The sequence below is a fragment of the Carassius auratus genome, unplaced genomic scaffold (assembly GCF_003368295.1).
Source record: "Carassius auratus strain Wakin unplaced genomic scaffold, ASM336829v1 scaf_tig00021008, whole genome shotgun sequence".
Lineage (NCBI taxonomy): Eukaryota > Metazoa > Chordata > Actinopteri > Cypriniformes > Cyprinidae > Carassius > Carassius auratus.
In genome coordinates this window covers 384,996-405,175 of record NW_020525078.1, presented here as the reverse complement: position 1 = coordinate 405,175, position 20,180 = coordinate 384,996, and the positions used below count along the sequence as shown (strand labels likewise).

The following is a 20,180-nucleotide window of genomic DNA, read 5'->3' as shown; positions in this document are numbered from 1 at the left end:
TAAATTTTTTGAAAATGTTTCTTAACCATTGTGGACGTGTGTATTTATCACAGGACAATCCACAGCTGTGGTTTCAAGAGTTTTGTGGAGTTTGAGCTTTAGCACCCTTTACACCAGTTTGTGCTTTGGGTTGCACAGATAAGCATACTAGCACACTACTACTTTTTGTACACTTACATTTTTGTAGACAACAGTTGCATATGCAAATATTTTAGATCCACCTGAATTGAAAGTCAATGTTGAGGCATTTGTACAAAAAAATTTAATAATTTGTGTGCGTTAAAAATATAAAAACCAGTAGTATTTCTGAAATGTTAAAATAAATTAAATGTTTCTGGTAAACAATGCTGCATATTAACATCTGAAATGTTTACAGGAAAAAAGGGAAGTATGTGGTGTTCACTATTGTGTATTGTAAGTTATGTATTATATTTTGAACACAGCCCTCTTAGACACTAGTTACACTCACAACAGAAAGGGGAAATAGAAAAAGAAAAATTCACCCGACAACCTGCTTTTTTGGACTCGATTCATAATTAAATCATATTAAAATTTTATTAAGTTATATCCTATATTAAAATAAATCAAAACAAAGACTGAGAAATCAAATACAGAGAACGAGAAGAATGACATCCAATAGATTATGGAATGTATTTCGGTAAATAAAATAGAGCTCCAACTGTTCCATCAAATGTGCAATATTCCAGCCACAAATGTTCTGAGCCTGAAAAGAGCACCGTAAGTTTCTATATACACAACGTAGGTATATATATATATATATATATATATATATATATATATATATATATATATATATATATATATATATATATATATATATATATACACACACAGTAGATTTATATATACAGTATACTGCACTTGAATGGATATATACTGTATACATATATCTTACAGAAATATATATATTTTTTTAACCATCTCATTTACAAAGCCAGGCAACATCTAGAAGATTCTTAACAGAATCAAGGTTCTTGTGGTTCGTTCTCTCTTTTCAATGTACAAAGTAAACATAGTTTTTGATATCCACCACAGAGAAAAAAAACACAGCAAGGCCGTCTCAGCCTCACAAGTGTAAGTACAAAACTGGCACAGAAGACAATCGTTATAATAAAAATAATACACGCGAATAAAAACGCAAATTAAATTATGCACTGATGGGACTAAAACGTTGTAAACCTTTTCCCCGTTTCACTGCAGCCTCGAAAACAAACCACTTCAAAACAAAGAAACCAACAAAATCATGGTTTAAAAAAGAAAAAAAACTGCCCTTGGACAAAAAGACGCTTCAGTTGGTTTTTCGTTCTGTTCAATTAATACGAAGCTCAGTTTTCTGGATCCGGAAACAGAACTTTTTGTGTTGCAACATGAAACCGATGAAGAGCGAGGCCAAAGGGCGGGAAGAGAGGAAAAAAAAAGTTGGACTTCAATTACTCGTAAAAAGACAAAACTGAACATCATGGCGAACGGAAAAACGTGAAATGCGTTTTCACGTCACAAAGCCGCGGGGCGTGTCGTTCCGTCTGAAAGTTTGGCAACCACAGCGATAGTGGCCTCCACTGTGCGCGACAGCATCTCCAGAGCATCCTGCATGGGGGCGTGGCCACACCCGCCTGACTCCGCCTCCTGGAGTAAGCAGCTCCGCCCCTCGACAGAATCCGGTAGGCTGGAGAGTAAAAGCACTGAGTCTGCGGAGGAGGAGGAAGTGGAGGGCACTTCCTCCTGCTCTGGCTCCGCCTCCTGCTCTTGCACTTCCTTCCGCCCATCCTCCTCTTCCTCCTCCTCTCTTACAGCTATCTGCGGTGGAGGTTCATCTGTTCGGCCGAACGCTTCGGGAAGGGAGGAGGAGGATGACGAAGATGAGGATGATGATGATGAAGAAACATCCATTTTCTTCTCCTCGAGGGAAGCGCTGTCGGGAGAGGGCGGGTCATTTTCCACTCCCGGGTCGATGAGGGAGGAGTCTTGGGTTTCAGTGTCCGAAGTGCTGGTGGGCGTTAACGCCTCTCCTGGCTCCGCCTTCTGCTCTGAGCAGGGAGCCAATGAGGAGGAAGTAGATGGAGGGCAAACGCTGCTGTCAGCCGGCCGATCGTCTGCACTGCTGCTCACCCGCCGGCGCTTCACTGGAGTGACTCCTTCCTCTTCCACTGCCAGACAGACAGAGGAATAAAATGAAGCAACACACACACAGTGATGCATTATGAGTAAACATGATCAGTGTCATGATTAAAAAATTAGGCCTTTTTAGGACTATTTGTAATGTGTAATTATTGTTGAGTCACAAAGTGCTCTGTAATTATTATTACTCATGTATAAAAAATACAACATCCATTTTGTATGTGTGAATTTATATATACATAATAAATATATACAGTACACACACATGTCATTCGACAACCCTAATATAATACACATCTAATACCCTAATAAAAAATATCATATTATATATCATACTTATTTTTAAATATCTAATGAATTATAATTTTATTTTTGAATACTTAAAAAAAATTGAGTACCCTGCAAAGCACTCTATAAATACAAGTATCATGATCATTTAAAAATGTTATTTATTTATTGTTTAAAATGTACTTTTGGTAATTTGGAAGATGCTTCAGAAATCCTTTTTGTACTCTTAGCTGTTACTACCATTTTATTAATCAACTGCATAATAATAATAATAATAATAATGATTAATTGCATAATAACAATAATAATACATTATTATCATTATTTTAAATAAAATAGTTTAAATCAATGAGGTTCAAGAAAAACATTCTTCCTTTTTGTACCCCTAGTTGTTACTACCATTTTATAATAAACTACATAATAATAATAAATTATTATTATTATAAATAGAATTACTCAAAGCCATGATGTACAAGAAATACATTCTTCCTTTTTTTGTTCTCATAGCGGTTGCTACCATTTTTCTAAATAAATTAAAATTATTAATAAAAATGTTATTTTTTTACATTATGATATTAGTTAATTAAATTATTAATATAATGTATTATATATTTTGTAATAATTCAAAGCCATGCATGGCAGTGATATAAGTGTATTTGAGCTTGTATTGACACCTTTGTCTTTGCGTTCCTTGGCCTCTCTCTCTAATGTGGTGCGGTGCTGCAGACACAGTCTGCATTTGGACAGCAGTTCCTGTAGAGCGGGGCCTAAAGCAGGGTCCAGCTGCTGAGGGGCGTAAACCGACAGCACCAGCAGCAGTGCACGCAGATCCTTCAACAGACACAGAGAGAGACGGATGAATAAAGAGCACTGGAGCGCTGACTGAGACGTGAGGAGGAGCTGTACTGACTGCGTTCAGGAGGCTGCTGGTCTTGCTCATCTCTGCTCTCTGATTGGTCAGCTCAGGCTGCAGGCTGTGGTACTCGTTCAGTAGGTTGGTCACCAACACGTTGACGAGATTCGAGCAGCTTTGGCCAGATAACACCTGCACCTGAACCTAAACACACACACAAATCAAGTTTCAGACTGCAAGAGAGTGGTGTGGTTACTTCAGGACTAGAGAAGATGAAGCCATGATTACAGTAAAGCTGCATCAGAACTAGAGGAGTATTTACTTTATGTAAGAAGCAGGTGAGGAAGGAGTAGGCGATGTTGTTGTTGAGGAAGTTTCTCTCGTCCATCAGGATGCATTTCATGTATTCTCCAAACGCTGGATCTTCACACAACAGCTTCACACACGACTGAGCCATCGCACACTGACAGAGACCAGAACACACACACATCTGACTCTCACTTCTGATTGGATGACACGGCTTTGTGCTTATAGCCATTTCCCTGAAATATCTGCTGCTTAAAGGCCACCTCTATATTTAAAAGAACAATTCAATATACCACAGATTTAATATTAAATATCAATATTGTTAAATTAAATAATGTAAAGAGTTTTAATTCTAAATGAATTACAAATAGATTAAATATTTTAAAACTATGCATGACAGTGATTTAAATTATGGTAAAGCATGACGTCTAGTTGTTACTGTTTCATGTGTGTGTGAGAGACGACTGAGAAGATTTCACCTGAGACTGAGTGAGTTCTGTCCATAGTTTTGGAAAGAGAGCCAGGTGTAAAGGAAGTCCTTCATATGCTATCAACACACCTGCACACAGGTGAATAAACACCATCAGCACACACACACACACACACACACACACACAGAGTCGAACTGAGCTTTAGAGAGCGAGCCATCCTTACTGAGTTTCACCAGAGTCTCGGTGAACTTCTCACAGTTGATGGCGACTCGACAGAGCAGGTGAATGAACTGATGATAGGACAGGAAGTAGTCCAACAACATCCTGTCATACACCTCATCCTTACCCTACAGGAAACACAAAACCCACTTGATGAATAACTAAAGCTCAGCGTGTGACAGGACTCGTGCGTTGGTCTCGTACACACCTTACTGGTCTCCACCATCGAGGGCAGCAGACACATGTTGAGCTCCGGTCTGGGAGGACGAATGTTGTTCTTTCCGCCCATCAGCTTGATATTCTCTCTACAGGGCAGGTACGGGCCAAACGACACTGCAAACACACACACAGACAGTGTTACACATCATGATGGTGATGGTGATGATGATGATCAGTGTTGTGCGTCTGAAGGTTTCGGCGGGACTCACTGGGGATGTTGCTGTGGTGGTAGGTGCAGTGGTTGTGCTGCAGGAAGGGCACGAGCGTGTGCAGGAAGTCATGAGGACTCAAGAGCACCAGCTCCTTCAGCACATCTGAGAATAAACATGCATTCAGATCACATTCATCTGCTGCTTCAGTTCATTTGGAGTGCGGTGTGTTTGTTTCGTGGATGTGGAAACTCACCCAGACAGGCGTTACGCAGCTCCGGTGGACTGTAAGAGTTCAGCAGCGTCAGCAGCTTATGAGCGAAATCAATCCTCTCCTGCCACTGGATCAACGCCTGCTTCACATCTACAGATGGACACAAATCAGCAGGGATTGAGACATACAAGTGCATTATGGGTTATTGACTACTTTTTGTATTTCATAAGATGCATTATGGGAAATGAGGTACTTCAGTATTATTTCTTTAGGAACATTATGGTAGTGAGTATTTTTGCACTGAACATTAAGGTGCATTATGGGTAATGAGTATTTTTGCATTGCATCAAGGTAGCTCCTGTTCCAGCATTGTTAGCTCAACATGTGACTGAAATGTTTGCATTGTTTTTTCAGTAAATTGCCTGCATTGCTCACCAATCTCGCTTGTGATTTTTGAGAGTGTGCAGCGTGTGCTTTTTTTCTAGTATTTTACTTAATGACTACTTTGCAACACTTCTTAAATTATATTATGGGTAATGAGTACTTTTTCAGTGCTTGTTAAGGTGCATTATGGGTAATGAGTACTTTTGCATTGCTTCTTGAGCATTATGGGTAATGAGTACTTTTGCATTGCTTAAGGTGCATTGTTTGTAATGAGTACTTTTGTAATGCTTGTTAAAAAGCATTATAGGTAATGAGTACTTTTGTAATGCTTGTTAAGTTGCATTATGGGTAATGAGTACTTTTTCCAATGCTTGTTAAGGTGCACTGTGGGTAATGAGTACTTTTGTAATGCTTGTTAAGATGCATTATGGGTAATGAGTACTTCGCATTGCTTCTTGTGCATTATGGGTAATGAATACTTTTGTAAAGCTTGTTAAGATGCATTATGGGTAATGAGTACTTTAGTAGTGCTTGTTAAGGTGCATTATGGGTAATGGGTACTTTTTCAGTGCTTGTTAAGGTGCAATATGGGTAATGAGTACTTTTCCATTGCTTCTTGTGCATTATGGGTAATGAGTACTTTGCATTGCTTCTTGTGCATTGTGTGTAATGAGTACTTTTGTAATGGTTGTTAAGATGCATTATGGGTAATGAGTACTTTTGTAATGGTTGTTAAGATGCATTATGGGTAATGAGAACTTTTGTAATGCTTGTTAAGATGCGTTATGGGTAATGAGTACTTTTTCAGTGCCTGTTAAGGTACATTATGGGTAATGAGTACTTTTTTCAATGCTTGTTAAGGTGCATTGTGGGTAATGAGTACTTTTGCATTGTTTCTTATGGTGCATTATAAGTAATGAGTCCTTTTGCATTGCTTTTTGTGCATTATGGGTAATGAGTACTTTTGCATTGCTTAAGGTGCATTGTGTGTAATGAGTACTTTTGTAATGCTTGTTAAGATGCATTATGGGTAATGAGTACTTTTGCATTGCTTGTTAACCCTTAAATGACTTTTAACTCTCTTGATATTTTAAGAACAATTACAGAAGAATAAAATAAAGCATATTTTGTTACCTTTTGAAACTTTAAAGGATTCAGTTTGAAAAGATGATGTTACCATTGCTGTCATCGTCAGAGCGCACTTCCACAGTACATTCAGCATCTGGCTCATATTCGCAATCTCAACCATATTCTTAAAACTATTGTTTTCAATGAATGAAGGAATAAAGATGCATTGCACGTATTAAGTCATCAGATATTTAAATATAGTTATGCAGGAAAAAAATACTTACACGGCTTGTGCTTTAAGACAGTTAGCGGAAGTTGGAGATTATTGATCATAAAATTTTAAATATGATTTAAATAGATATTTTCTAACAAAAACGCATCGATTTTCTTTATTAACCCCCTGGAGCCATGTGAGGCTTTTTATGGATGCGCTTTATTAGACTTCTTTTGGACTGTTGGAAGAGCCAGGAATTTTTTTTTTATCTAACTCCGATTGGATTTGTCTGAAGGAAGAAAGTCATACACACCTAGGAGTAAATCATGGGGTAATTTTCATTTTTTGCGTGAATTAATCCTTAAATGGTAATGAGTATTGGTGTACTGCATGTTAAGGTGCATTAAGGGTAACAAGCAGTTTTGCATTGCAGGCTTTCGGGTTATGGTTTACTTTATTATTGATTATTCAGGTGCATTATGGGTAATACAGTACTTTTGCATTGCATGGTAGGGTGCATTATGCATAATGAGTACTTGTACTGCAAGTGTAGGTGTATTAAGGGTAAATTAGTAATTTTGTATTGTGTATGGTGCATTATCGATAACATAGCTTCTGTATAGCATGTTATGGTCCATAAATAATGAAGAAGCCTGGAGTTATTTGTTTAATATGCATTATGGGTAATCATAAACTTCAGTGAAGTGTGTGGTGTATTATGGGTTATGCACTACCTTTGCGCTGTAAGTAGGGCCGCGCTGCCTTTAAAACAGACAGGAAAATAGACAGCAGCTCCACCAGATCACCGGTCACGTGACACGCAGTGGCCTCATGGTACATCATGTGTAGGGTGTTGAAGGACTGCAGACAGAGAAAGGTTTAATACTATACGACAGTCCATTAGAAATGAAGACGAATGAAAAGAGTGAGACTGTGAATACCTCAGTCATGAGGATGAGTCCTCTGTTGAACACCACCAGCAGTCGGTCCTCATCGTTCTCCAGCAGTATACGGAAGGCACTGAGAGTACACACAGAGATTAGTATGAATGAAAAGGTCTTGTTAAATACTTAATAGCGTGTGTGTGTACCTGATGAGAGTGGTCCAGCAGGAGCGTCCGTCCAGACAGCGCAGGTAACAGCTGATGGTGGTCTTCTTAAACTGCTTCACGTCCTCCAGCTCTTCCTCTCTCATATCAGGCCTCTGAGCCACAAACAACTGCATCAGGTTAAACAACTCCTCCACCGCCTGCAGAGAAAGACAAACAACACCGTGTTATCGATGTGAACTGAATTAAAGCTTAAAACATTCATATTCCTTCAGACAGAGACACAGTGAGAAACAGGAGGCACTTGAAGCTTAAAACTCTGAAGAGTAACATAAAATGTTCAGTGAACTCTTGGAAAATGTGGTTTATACACTTTAGGATGTCAAACTATAATAATAAAGTAGTATTATTTTATGCAGTGCTTTATTTCATTTGAGATAAAAAAAAATTTGCAAACCTGTTATAAAAATTTGGGACAAGATTTGAGCATTTAAACACTGATTTGATTCAATTTTTATAGCCATAAACATTATTTATACTATTTAAAATATGTACAAATAATTTAAACCAATACACAAAAATGTATAAAGTAAATGTTTAATAAAAAAAATCCCCACAGACAAATTAAATTATTTAAAAGAGACACTAAAGACATTTATAATGTTAAAAAAGTTTGCCATTTCAAATCAGCATACTAGAAAGATTTCGAAAGGACCCCATCACAGAAATAAATAACGTTTTAAATTATATTAAAACAGAAAAGAGTTATTTAATATTTTACAACATTACATTTTTCTGAAACTGTATTTTTGATCAAATGAATGCAGCCTTGAGCAGAAGAGACTGTCAAAAATGTAAAAACGACAACAAAAACGAACTAACCCCCTAGTTACTGATAAACTGTGCCATAAGAAAAAGAAAAAAAACGTGTTTGATCATATTTCATGTAATAACTTTGGTAGTGAAGGAGTGTAGGTGCTGTGCTCACCCCTGGGTACTGGCTGGCGTGGGGCGTGAGATTTTTGAAGGCCCACTGTATGTTCTGGTGGGACGCCAGCTGGCGGGTGAAGGCGGGCGACTGCTCGCAGCACATGCGCAGGATGGCGTAGTACGCCGGCAGCATCCCGCGGTTGAACAGCACCACCTCCTGATCGTCGTGGTCGGCCAGGATGTAGTTGAAGGCGATGTTTTTAGTGACGACAGGGTTTTGGATGATGAGACGCACGTTCTCACTGCAGTCCACGCAGACGTTATACCAGAAGGACAGAAGCGCTTGTTTGTTGTGATTCGTGGCGATGGCTGGCTCTGATAACTTGGGCTGTGTGATCGAGAGAGAGACGCATGAATATGCATCATATGAGCACCTAGAAATGCTTTCATCTGCACGTGAAGTACCTGGAAGAGGTTCCAGAGGTCCATGAAGTAGCTGGAGAACATGAGCTTCTCAGTTTTGGAGATGAGGCAGTAGGTCATGAAGCTGAAGTACTGCACTAGTTTGGTGGTCCCGTGCACCGGCACGTCCACGTAGAGCTTGGCCCGGCCCAGCAGACCCAGCAGCAGGTTGTAGACCTGGTGGAGAACCACGGTGGTGTCGGGACTCAGCGGGAGGTCCCGTGTGGGGATGTGAAGGGAGCGCGTGGAGCGGAACATCTGACGAAACGAGTTGCTCGGGATGAGAGACACCAGCAGATACGCCGCCGCTGAGAGAGAGTCACAAAATAACATCAAATCTGACATTTTATCAAGCAAAGATATATTACTATAAAAATAAAACTAGCTATCTATTTTGTAGATGTTTGTGGGGATGCATTAAATGTTTTTTAAGGAACATTCAGATATTTTTAAGCATGTGTGTAGTTCTTGATGGTCTTATAATGTGTATTCATATATACACTACTATTCTACTACTGCAAGTCTGGAGTTATTATTATTAACTAAACCCGAAGAAAAAAAAAATATTGTTAATTAGTTATAAAATCCAAAAACTTATAATAAATATAATAAAATAAAAAATGTATAAAATTCATACTATAATAAATAAAATTACTGTTTTATTACAGTAAGACAACAGTTCTCATTTTTTTAAGCCTTAGTTGAAGTATTAAAATAACTAAAACAAACATAAAAACTATACAGTCATATTTTTAAAGAAAATAAACTAATACAAATGTCAACACAAAAAAAATTACAAAATTGATGAAATTAAAAAAAAAATGAAAACAATAAAAATATAAACAAAAACTATAATATAAGTCTTATTAGCTTGCCAAGGCTTTTTGATTAAAAATATAGTAAAAATACTGTGAAATATTAATACAATTTAAAGTAACACTTTTCTACTGTAATGTATTTTAAAATGTAATTTTCAGCATCATTCCTCCAGTCTTCAGCGTCACATGATCCTTCAGAAATCAATCTAATATGCTGATTTGCAGCTCAAGACACATTCCTTATTATTATCAATGTTGAAAACATCTTTACTGCTCCATATTTATATATATATAGGTGTGTGTGTGTGTGTGTGTGTAGATTGTGTGTTCTTACATGTTCGGACTCGTGGGTAGTTGTGCGCCAGCAGAAACCTCTCCACCCAGTTCTCCATGTTCTGCAGGACCCAGCTGTGAGCCAGCTTATTACGCGGCGTCTGGACGGCCAACCAGTCCAAACACTGAGACGGGTTATACTCGATCACCTGACAGACAGAGGCAGGTGGTAAAACAGCGTTTCAGTGGAGAGGAGAGAAAGCAGAAGAGAGACGGACTGTGTGTGGACAGATGTACCTCCCAGATCCTCTGCAGGATGTAGGACGCAAACGAGGGCATTCCTGGAGGACCGGCAGCAAACTCCATCAGCATCGTCAGCAGCTTGAAGAACGGATTCGCCGCCTGTCAGACACACGCAAAATGTTAGTTAGTGTGTGTAAGAATAAAAGAAGAATGGCAGTGAGAGCTGGACTTACCTCTGGAGTCAGTTTAGCGATGGAGGTGAACAGCATCGACACGATCTACACCGGCAGAAGAACACAAACCATCAGATCTTGTGCCGTTCGTTTGATATAACTGCTTGCATGCTTAGCTATAATCTGAGCACAAAGACTTTTCCAAGAACTAAGGTACACTACTGTTCAAAAATGTGTTTAAAAATTTTTTTATTCTTATCTTTTTTTTGTAATGTTGAGCGAGTGCATCAAATTGATTGAAAGTGACAGTAAAGACATTAATAATGTTACAAAAGATTCCCATTTCAAAAAATGCTTTCTATTAATCAAAACCTACTTAAATTATGAAGGAGCATACGTTGATAATAGTAAAATCTATATATTTCTTAATGCAGAAAATCAGCATGACTTCTGAAGGATCATGTGACCCTGAAGACTGGAGGAAGTGTTATAATGAGCTTCATCTAGAAACACTAGAAGTGTGTGTATCGTACGTGTTCAGCCAGACGGTTGTTGTATCTGCAGAGGCTGAATATGAGGTTGCAGGTCTGTCTGATGTTGATGCTGTCTCTGATGTGTTGGAACAGGAAGGGGAAACCTTTTCCTCCGGTCAGCGCAGCCATGTCACTCTGAGACAGAGTCAAGTGTCTACAGACAGAGACGAATGGTCAGAGATTACTCCTCTATTACAGTAAAAACTCTGTCCGGTGTCTTTAACAGCCCTAAAATAGGTTTCATTTTCTTTGAAAGAATTTGAAGGTGAACTATGATCCTTTTGGAGTGAAATATGATATGCTTTGTACCTCTCAGATCTGGACTGCTCCACCAGCAGAGCTATGAGAGCGATCATCTTCTCCAGAGCGGCCGGACGGTACTTCTCCTCCGCCAGTGACAGGATGTCCTCCTCTTCATCCTCCTCACCCTCCTCCTCCTCTGATAACACCTCCACCTGAGGCTGAGACAGAGAGATGGACGTTATGATCTGAGATCAGGGAAAGCCTGAATCAGAGAAGATCAAGACTTGATGAGACGCCACTCACATTTTCGGGTCCTTTAGTGCCTATGTAGAAATGCACCATTATAGAAATGGCTTGCAAAGACAAGAGGAACTGACTCTGTGAAGACAAAAAAATATAATTTTATTAAAAAGAAGAAATTATTTTTATAAATGTATACTATTTAAATTTTAATTAATCTTACTAATTTTTATAAATTATTTTTTTTAATATATATATTTTTTTAAATATTTTTTTTTAAATAACTAAGTTAAATAAGTAAATAAATAAAATGCATGCACGCGTAAATTAAATAAATACATACGTTAAATAAGTAGGTAAAATAAATACAATTACATTTTTAAAAAGTAAAAAATAAATATAAATAAGTAAATTAATAAATGCTTAAACAGCCGTTACCTCCTCTTCTCCCATTTTGGCAAACTCGTATAGAAAGGCAAAGTATTCGGTCAGATGTTTGCTGTGCGGCTTCACTCCGTGCTCCATGATTGACAGCAGTGTTTTGACGAAGCGCGTCACGCAGGAGCGGCTGCCGATGTCCTCCACCGGCCCGTCCATATCATCAGAGCTGCACACAGAGCAGAACAACACAAATGAGAACGTCCCCAGAAGGATTTCACAGGATCACAGCATGTTTGTTTGGAGACTTGAGGACAGGATGGTTATCTGGCATCAGAGGAAGACGTCACACACCCGTCCTCCATGCCCGGCTGCAGGTACAGGTGAGCGTGGACCGGTCTGAGCCGCTGGATCACGTGAATACACAACCGCTGAAACATCTGCAACATCACAGCAGCACATTAACTAGTTTCGTAAATGCAAATGTTTTCTTATAGGGGAAGGGCGTGGGTTTCTGTTAATAATAATAATAATCTTCATTTAAGAGAAGCCTTTAAATAAAGGTGTTTATGTGACACTCACCTGACGTACAATCTGATTGGGACACTTGATGAGAATCTGCATTGGCCACCAGTTATCATCTGCCATCTGATCCAAAAACCACTGCGCACACAAAAACACAGACACAGTGATCTCCAAAACAGCATTACCCATCAACCCTAGTGATCTCATCAGCTCTCTCCATTCTTTTGGCTCTAGTGATTTTACAGAGCAGGGGAAACAAGTTCTCTTTTTTTCGGTCCACATGAAGGAAACCTAACCTAAAAATGCAGTTTTGTTTGAAGGGTAGGATTAGGTGTTTACAGTATATAAAAACCACTATGTCTGTGGAATGTTCCTATAAAACATGGAAACCACTGTGTGTGTGTGTGTGTGTGTGTGTGTGTGTGTGTGTGTTACCTCGCAGGCAGCTTGGCTATTGTTAAACTGTTTGGTCAAGAGTTCAATCCACTGCAGCATTGTGGGCTGAGAGGAAAAAAAGAATGAAATGTTTCATTGCAATAACAAACAATTACTGAAACACTGCTGAAAATGTCTCCGGTAGATTACAAAAGAAGAAAAGAAGATAACAGTCCATCTCACCTTTTCTTTGGAGTGGATGAATGTCTCCAGAACAAACGATGTGCTGAGCTGTGAGAGAAAGAGAGGAAAACATCTCGATTCATGCACCTCGTGGACAGAAACTCTAAAGGATTCATCTAAAGGATGCCATTTCATCAGTTAGACTCACTTTAGCCGTCATGAGCGACACGGATTTAGGATCGGGTAAAGTGCTGGGAATACTGCTGCACAGCTGCCACATAAAACTACAGAGAAACAACACAAGAGAACGAGAGGACAGAGCATTTACACACATTTAGAAATCAAACGGTTTTTACATTGAAAAAATAAACTAAAAGTAAAGATGAGAACACAAGAGCAGAATGTATATCACCATGCATAAAAATCAAATAATAATTCAAGAGTTATCAAAGACATAGTTTTGTGACCGCTCTCTTACCCGAAGTATGTGTGTTCAAAGATGTTCTTGTCCTGGAGAAACTGCATGTTGTCGTGCCAGATCCACTGTGAGAGAGACAGAGAGAGATGAGCGGGCAGTGAAACGCTCAGGTGTGTGTGCAGTGAAGACTGACGGGTGAGGGCTGTACCTCCAGAAGGTCAGGAGAGATGTCAAAGGTCAAGTCCTTCTCATTCTCCTCCTCCACTCTCTTGTAGAACAGCATGTAGGCACTGTGGGTCTGAAGAAGGCAAAGCATTTCTGAGGATTGCAAAAGCTCAAGCAAGACTTATTTAAATAATACTAATAATTACTATAATATTAAATACCTAATTAACCTGTTAACTGTCACCCATGCCTTCGGTGGGCTCCCTACATGTACTTCACTGTATTACAATTAAATCCTGATCTAAGTATGACAAACTATGTATAGTTGGAAAAGTCTAAGACTCCTAAATAGATATTTTACCAATCTGTTTTGTTAAAAATGATGTAGGAAAAGTACGATTAATTTATGGCAAGAGTGCCCCTCAGAAACCTACATCATATCAGTCGTCTTTGTTGCCTTTTTCTCTTTCACACTTTAGAAATCATCAGAAATTATACATCACTTGAACACTTAAAATCTCAAAATACATACTTTGAAACCCAGTTTAAATTCAAACATTGCATTAAAATCATGTTGCAAAATCTTTTCAGTCATGAATTATAAAAATTCATGCACTTTCAAGTCTATGTTCAAAAATTAAGTGGCAGTTAACAGGTTAAATAAAATATGAATGTACAAAGAATGCATTACTTTTACTATAATAATTACAATTCATATGTAAAATAAAATGATTATGATAATCAATTCATATTCAGGTTATATTTAGATTATTGTTCTGTTGTTCTAGAATAAATATTAATCACAAAACCAACCTTCTCAAAGGAGAAATCCATGAACTTGTCTGTGACAGAGTCATATGTTTTTGTCTAGAATGAGATGAGAGCATTTTTTTATTTACACCAACATTTATGTATTTATATGAGTTTATCCTAAACGCTTATAGGAGGACCTACTGTCATCTCTCCACCAAAACACTCCGAGGCCAGCTGGGCCGAATCAAACGACTTCACCTCTGCATCGTTAAACAGATACCTGCAACAGGAAATGACATCATCACAAACACATACGGTCAGCGATCACTTGCAGACTTTGGGCTGAAACGGTTCAGTGTGGACGCTCACCATCTGTTATTGCGGTAAGCGTGAGGGTTGACGATGTCCCGGATGAAGCTGTAATAATGGCCGCCGTCCGCCGTGCCCGTGTGCACCGTCACACCGATGAGGTCATACTCGTAACTCTCCGCCACTTTGGCATCACTGTCATCAAGGAAACCTGCACATGAGATCACGTTAGCTGATTGGAGGAGACAAATGTGATATAAAAACAGTGTTTCAGCAGCAAGACAAAAGAATAATTCGCTCTACCTTCCTTCCGGTCTCCTTTAGCCATGAGGAAGTCCTCGGTGTACGGCGTCATGTCGAGCCGCAGCGGGAAAGAAAAGTGCGTGTTCACTTTTTCCTTCATCATGGTCACCATGTTGAACGTGTAGCGCATGGTGTTAAAGCTCAAGATCCGCGGGAGCTTCTTAAAACAAGCTCTGAGAGACACACACAGACAGCTGTCAGAAAACACTGCACAGAGAGATTCCAGCTCTCAGAGAGGAGGAAGAGAGCAAACTGTACCGTTTTTCAGCGCGGACCTTCTTCCCACACTGAGAGCAGGTGTACATGTTATCACCCTCCAGAGTGTCCTTAATGGTCACCTCGTCCAGAGACTCCTGCAGCACAGAGACGAAGACACGGATGATGACTTTATAGTAGTTTTAGGGCTCGATACGGTGTGACTCTTCAAATGCTCTGTTCACCTCCTTTAGATTACATATTACTAATATAACCAACATGATAACCCTGTCACATTCAGTTTCGATCACAGGAATAAATTACAGTTCACAATATATATTCAGTAAACAGTATTTGGAATACATAGGGGAAAAAATAAATTTTTTTTTTTTTTTCCACAATTAAGGCTTTTTTATATAATGGTTTAATCTCATTTAATCTCTGTAATATAATCTCACATTATGAGAGCAATATAACTCTTGTTTTTGTCAACAAGGTACAAACATAAATGGCCTTGAGCAGTATTTCTTTGTGTCTTATACTTATTTTGGCCTCTTCAAGCTCTGTCATGAGAAAAAGTTTTTTTTGCAGACAAAATACGTGCAGATAAAAAAAAAAAAAAAAAAAAAAGTGTAAATATTGTGTGCATTATTTACAGTCAAGACTAGTATTAGCCATTTCCCACTGACCCACCCAAAACATGTTGATTGTTATTTTTTCCAATAACAATGCAAGACTTATCAACTCACATAAAAACAGAGCAACGCCACTAGAAGTTACTCCGTAAACAATTCAAATAAGCCTGCGGCAGGCTTAAATTGATAGTGCTTTAGCATTAATAATTACAAATAGCTATTGGTACTTTAAAATCTACAATAACATCTAAAAAATCAGCCATTGAAAAGCCTGTTTAGATCCTTTTTGTGACCTGTACACAGAGCATTACGTTTCCTTCTGATGAGTTTGTGTGTGAAAGAGAAACACTCACGTAGATGTTCTTCATATCAGCCACCTGACATCTGACGGTGTAAAACTCCTCCGCCGTCTGACTCACGTGATCACAGTCCTACACACAGATATCCAATCAAACGCTCACTCAGGAAAGACATTACCGTACACACAAGAGCTGCGGGTTCGAACAGCTCGGTCTTACCAGTGAAACCACATTGTTGGTGATGACGCCTCCAAACAGCGTTTTAACAGTGTTTTTCTGAAACGACAACGCAACATTACACATCCAGGACTATTTCACGAAGCACGCTCACAGCTGTTTTTAAACACAGAGACGGCTGTCGTACCAGGCCCTGGGACATCTCCTCTATCTTGGTGATGAGGTCTGTGAAGAACTCGGTCATGTCTTTCTGCTCTCCTGTGTTCAGAGGCTGTTTGTCCATCGTGTAGGTCTTACAGAAGGGACGAGGGTTGTACGCCTTCCTCTCGCTCTCCTGCACATGCACACCGGAGAACAGATTCACATCACATCTGCAGTCACGAGAGGGCATCACATGATTTGATAAAGTAACGTACCATTAGATAAGTGAACATCTTCTGCAGCTCCAGCAATGTGGTCTTATGCTTGATGTCCTCTGAATACTGTATATAAAACACAGACATATACAAATATTACTAGAATACAAAAATCCAACAACATCCAGTGTGTTGCATCCAATGCACATTTCAATTATTTCAACTGTGGTAAAATGATGGTAACGCATGGCCTGTAATTTCTTTGTGCATTTATGATATAGCAGTAGTAGCCTTTTGCATATATGCATTTAATCAGCGAGGATGTATTTTTTCAACTGATAATAACCAGAAATGTTTTCTGAGCAGCAAATCAGCATATTACAAATGATTTCTGAAGGATCACGTGACACTGAAGATTGCAGTAATGATGCTGGAAATTCAGCTTTGATCACAGGAATAAATAAAATTTTAAAATATATGTTCAAACAGAAAAGACCGTCAGTTTTGTAAACTCACTTTAGAGGTAAAGACGGCCTGTCTGGCCTCGGGGATCATGTAGAGCTGCTGGATGGTGGAGGCCAGGTAACACGTGGCGCCCAGGTTAGTCAAGCCCACGAAACGGCACTCAGCTCTGACATCATCATGGGGCCAGTAATCCCATTTATACGGAGCATGAGACGCTAAAAACAAACAAACAAAAACACCAAAGATCAAACCAAGGCACTCGTGCACATACATGAGTATTGACTTTTCTGTGTTGCTATTGTTAAAAACTCAAACTATTAAAATGGTTTTAGTTGAAAAGAAAATACAAAAATAAAATGATATATATATAATATAATATTTAAGTAATGTAAATTACAAGTTTTGAACATAAAATGAGTTTAAATTGAATTACTAAAATTAGTAAAAAAATAAATAAATAATAATAATAATAATTTAAGATAAAATAACAGTAAACAACACAATAAACTGATAAAAAAATTATAAGTCAACTTTGTGTGCTTTTTAATACATGTGAGATTTAAAAGCATAGTGAGTCTTCCTTAAATCAATTTATGAGGACAACCTTTAATAATTAAGATGATTTAGTTTCTAAAATCATCTACATGTAAAAAAACACCACCACCACAAACAATAGTTGATGCATTAACTATGAGCAATACATCTTTTATACTATTTATGAATCTTTGCTCATGTTATTCAATAAAAATACACCCGTTTCTTCTTAGTTCAGTAGTTTGTAGTTTTTATTTAAAAAACAATGCATTAGTAAATGTTGAAATGAAGATTAACTGTGATTAATTAATGCTTTAGACCAGTGATCCTCAAATCTGGCTCGCGAGATCCACTTTTCCTGCAGAGTTTAGCTCCAACCCTAATCAAACACACCTAGCATCCTGAAGACACTGATTAGCAAACTCAGGTGTGTTTGATTAGGGCTAGAGCTAAACTCTGCAGGAACCTGGATTTGAGGATCACTGCTTTAGAAGTATTTGTCATTGTTAGCTCATGTTAGCTAATGTACTTAACCAAATAAGTTAAATAAGGAAGTGTATTGTATTAAGTGTTAACATAAATCTAATCAGCCTAAGCAGCAGAAGTCAGGGATGGGACGGGAAGCCACTGCAGCACACTCACGGTTGTGGCGCTCACCCTGCATGTGCTGGGACATGACCCAGTTGTGCAGCAGTCTGTAGTTCTCCACCGAACCCTTGACCACCTCCACCAGCAGGTCGTAGGCTGCGGCGCGGGCCGCGGGACTCTTGCATTTGGGCTGCTGGCGGTCCTTCAGGCTGGGCAGCAGGAACAGCAGGTCATACGTGTCCCTGAGGAACTCCTGACCCTCTCGAGAAAACTTAAAGGGAGGCTTGTGCTTCAGGACGCTGGTGGCGAGACGCAGGAGACCCGTCAGACCGTCGTCCTCGATCGCTCCGTCCTGCTGGTCCAAAATCTCACGACTGCAGGTGGAAAAACAACAGCGTGCTCAAAGCTCAGTGGCTTCACAGTAGTTACAAAGATAAATGATGCATTTACTTTCTAGTAGCATGATGTTCCCAGTGATTTTCCATTAAAATGTCACTCTTGTCTAACTAATACAGTTTGTGTGTGCACTGGAGGAGTGAGTAACACGTTTCAGAAGGAAAGTGCTGCAGTAACCCTAGCAGAAGGAGTGTGTTTGACCTGCGGATGCAGTCGGCCAGGTGTCGCGCCAGGGCGTCCAGGTCCAGCAGGGTGGTCTGACTGGTGTCTTTCACATGGATGTTGTCAATGAGTTTACACAGCAGCCAGAAATACTCCTTACAGCCGGTGTGAAACATGGCCTCCTCCTCAAAGTCCTCCAGCTGCACCGGCGAAAACACACACACATTCCCATTTAAAGATAGTGCGCACCCAATAAATGAACACTGAGCAAGCACTTAAGAAGAGTTGTAATCATTAACTAAATCTATAAAAAAAGAAATCTGTGTTCAGTGATATAAAGCTGAAGTTGAATTAAAATTAGAAATATAACCCTGGATTCACAGACTAGCTTAAGGATAGTCCAAGACTAAAATGCATGTTTGAGCTGAATCTACTGAAAAAATCTTAAAATATGTCAGTGCCTTTGTTCTGTCTCAAGAAGCATTTTTATTAAAGATGCCTAAATATCTTAATTTAACTAAAGCCTAGTCCTGGTTTAAACTAAGCCCAATCTGTGAAACCGAGCCGTGATGTAATATAATTTATATTATTTATTTTAATTTATATCTAAATAATAAATAAACAAAATTTGCAACACAAACAAAAGTGATAAAACATATAAATGTTTACACAACTCAAATCAACTCTGAAATAAAAATAATTTAAAACAATAAAATGCAATTTACAAAAACGAAATAAAATAATTCAAATACAAAAATTTTATTAAATTTTTTATGACTATTTAGAAGAAAAAACACAGACAAAGCATTATGTAATTACCAAAAAATGTAACAAAAATTAAAATGAAGGACAAAAATATACAAATAAAATACATTTTTATACACATACATACCGTATTTTTCGGACTATAAGTCGCACCTAAGTATAAGTCGCATCAGTCCAAATATAAGTAAGGACGAGGAAAAAACAAGTCGCACTGGACTATAAGTCGCATTTATTTAGAACCAAGAACCAAGAGAAAACATTACCGTCTAAAACCACGAGAGGGCGCACTATGTATTCAGTGTAGACTACAGGAGAACTGAGCAGCATAGAGCGCCCTCTCACGGCTGTAGACGGTAATGTCTTCTCTCGGTTCATGTCAAATTAATTTTGAGAAGTCCAGAATATACGGTACAAAAAATAAAAAAAACACTAAAATAAGACTGTCACATAGATATTGTCAGTGTTTGTACTCACTCTCGGGGGTTTCAGTGCTTGTGCGTCTGGCAGGAACTTGAGCAGTGTGGACGCAGCGAGCAGCAGGAAGGATCTGTTGATGGATTCTCCTCCCTCCAGACCTGACAGAGACAGCTTATACAGACCACTGCACGCCTCCTGACGCACCGCCGTCTGCAGATACAGGACAACCACAGGATAAAAATACAATCCCAAACAGCATTCCTGCAGCTCCAGCAGCAGAGCCAAGTCAATGGCCAATGCCAAGGTCATGAATTTGATTTCCAGAGAATGCATAA

General features: G+C 38.8%; 1 protein-coding gene across 2 annotated transcripts in view; it reads right to left on the bottom strand.

Annotated features, from left to right (window-relative positions):
- Positions 1-1,137: 1,137 nt before the first annotated feature.
- Positions 1,138-20,180, bottom strand: part of LOC113076713 (ubiquitin carboxyl-terminal hydrolase 34-like) — a 42,942-nt gene continuing 23,899 nt past the window's right edge. The window contains exons 37-77 of one of the 2 annotated variants that reach the window (XM_026249402.1): positions 19,903-20,055; positions 18,703-18,863; positions 18,160-18,479; positions 17,035-17,198; positions 16,579-16,644; positions 16,350-16,496; positions 16,205-16,261; positions 16,040-16,117; positions 15,115-15,209; positions 14,857-15,029; positions 14,614-14,764; positions 14,446-14,524; positions 14,305-14,358; positions 13,535-13,624; positions 13,387-13,451; positions 13,117-13,192; positions 12,969-13,016; positions 12,786-12,851; positions 12,408-12,488; positions 12,180-12,265; positions 11,886-12,054; positions 11,511-11,585; positions 11,274-11,425; positions 10,965-11,118; positions 10,492-10,536; positions 10,313-10,417; positions 10,077-10,224; positions 8,928-9,232; positions 8,521-8,850; positions 7,575-7,732; positions 7,426-7,504; positions 7,219-7,345; positions 4,861-4,968; positions 4,665-4,769; positions 4,445-4,569; positions 4,241-4,364; positions 4,066-4,145; positions 3,603-3,743; positions 3,338-3,484; positions 3,102-3,258; positions 1,138-2,168 (exon numbers count right to left, since the gene is read on the bottom strand). In XM_026249402.1, coding sequence (XP_026105187.1) covers positions 1,516-2,168; positions 3,102-3,258; positions 3,338-3,484; positions 3,603-3,743; positions 4,066-4,145; positions 4,241-4,364; positions 4,445-4,569; positions 4,665-4,769; positions 4,861-4,968; positions 7,219-7,345; positions 7,426-7,504; positions 7,575-7,732; positions 8,521-8,850; positions 8,928-9,232; positions 10,077-10,224; positions 10,313-10,417; positions 10,492-10,536; positions 10,965-11,118; positions 11,274-11,425; positions 11,511-11,585; positions 11,886-12,054; positions 12,180-12,265; positions 12,408-12,488; positions 12,786-12,851; positions 12,969-13,016; positions 13,117-13,192; positions 13,387-13,451; positions 13,535-13,624; positions 14,305-14,358; positions 14,446-14,524; positions 14,614-14,764; positions 14,857-15,029; positions 15,115-15,209; positions 16,040-16,117; positions 16,205-16,261; positions 16,350-16,496; positions 16,579-16,644; positions 17,035-17,198; positions 18,160-18,479; positions 18,703-18,863; positions 19,903-20,055 — 5,697 coding nt within the window. In that variant the 3' untranslated portion in view covers positions 1,138-1,515. The remainder of the gene's footprint in view (positions 2,169-3,101; positions 3,259-3,337; positions 3,485-3,602; positions 3,744-4,065; positions 4,146-4,240; positions 4,365-4,444; positions 4,570-4,664; positions 4,770-4,860; positions 4,969-7,218; positions 7,346-7,425; positions 7,505-7,574; positions 7,733-8,520; positions 8,851-8,927; positions 9,233-10,076; positions 10,225-10,312; positions 10,418-10,491; positions 10,537-10,964; positions 11,119-11,273; positions 11,426-11,510; positions 11,586-11,885; positions 12,055-12,179; positions 12,266-12,407; positions 12,489-12,785; positions 12,852-12,968; positions 13,017-13,116; positions 13,193-13,386; positions 13,452-13,534; positions 13,625-14,304; positions 14,359-14,445; positions 14,525-14,613; positions 14,765-14,856; positions 15,030-15,114; positions 15,210-16,039; positions 16,118-16,204; positions 16,262-16,349; positions 16,497-16,578; positions 16,645-17,034; positions 17,199-18,159; positions 18,480-18,702; positions 18,864-19,902; positions 20,056-20,180) is intronic. The other variant, XM_026249404.1, reaches the window with a different exon arrangement.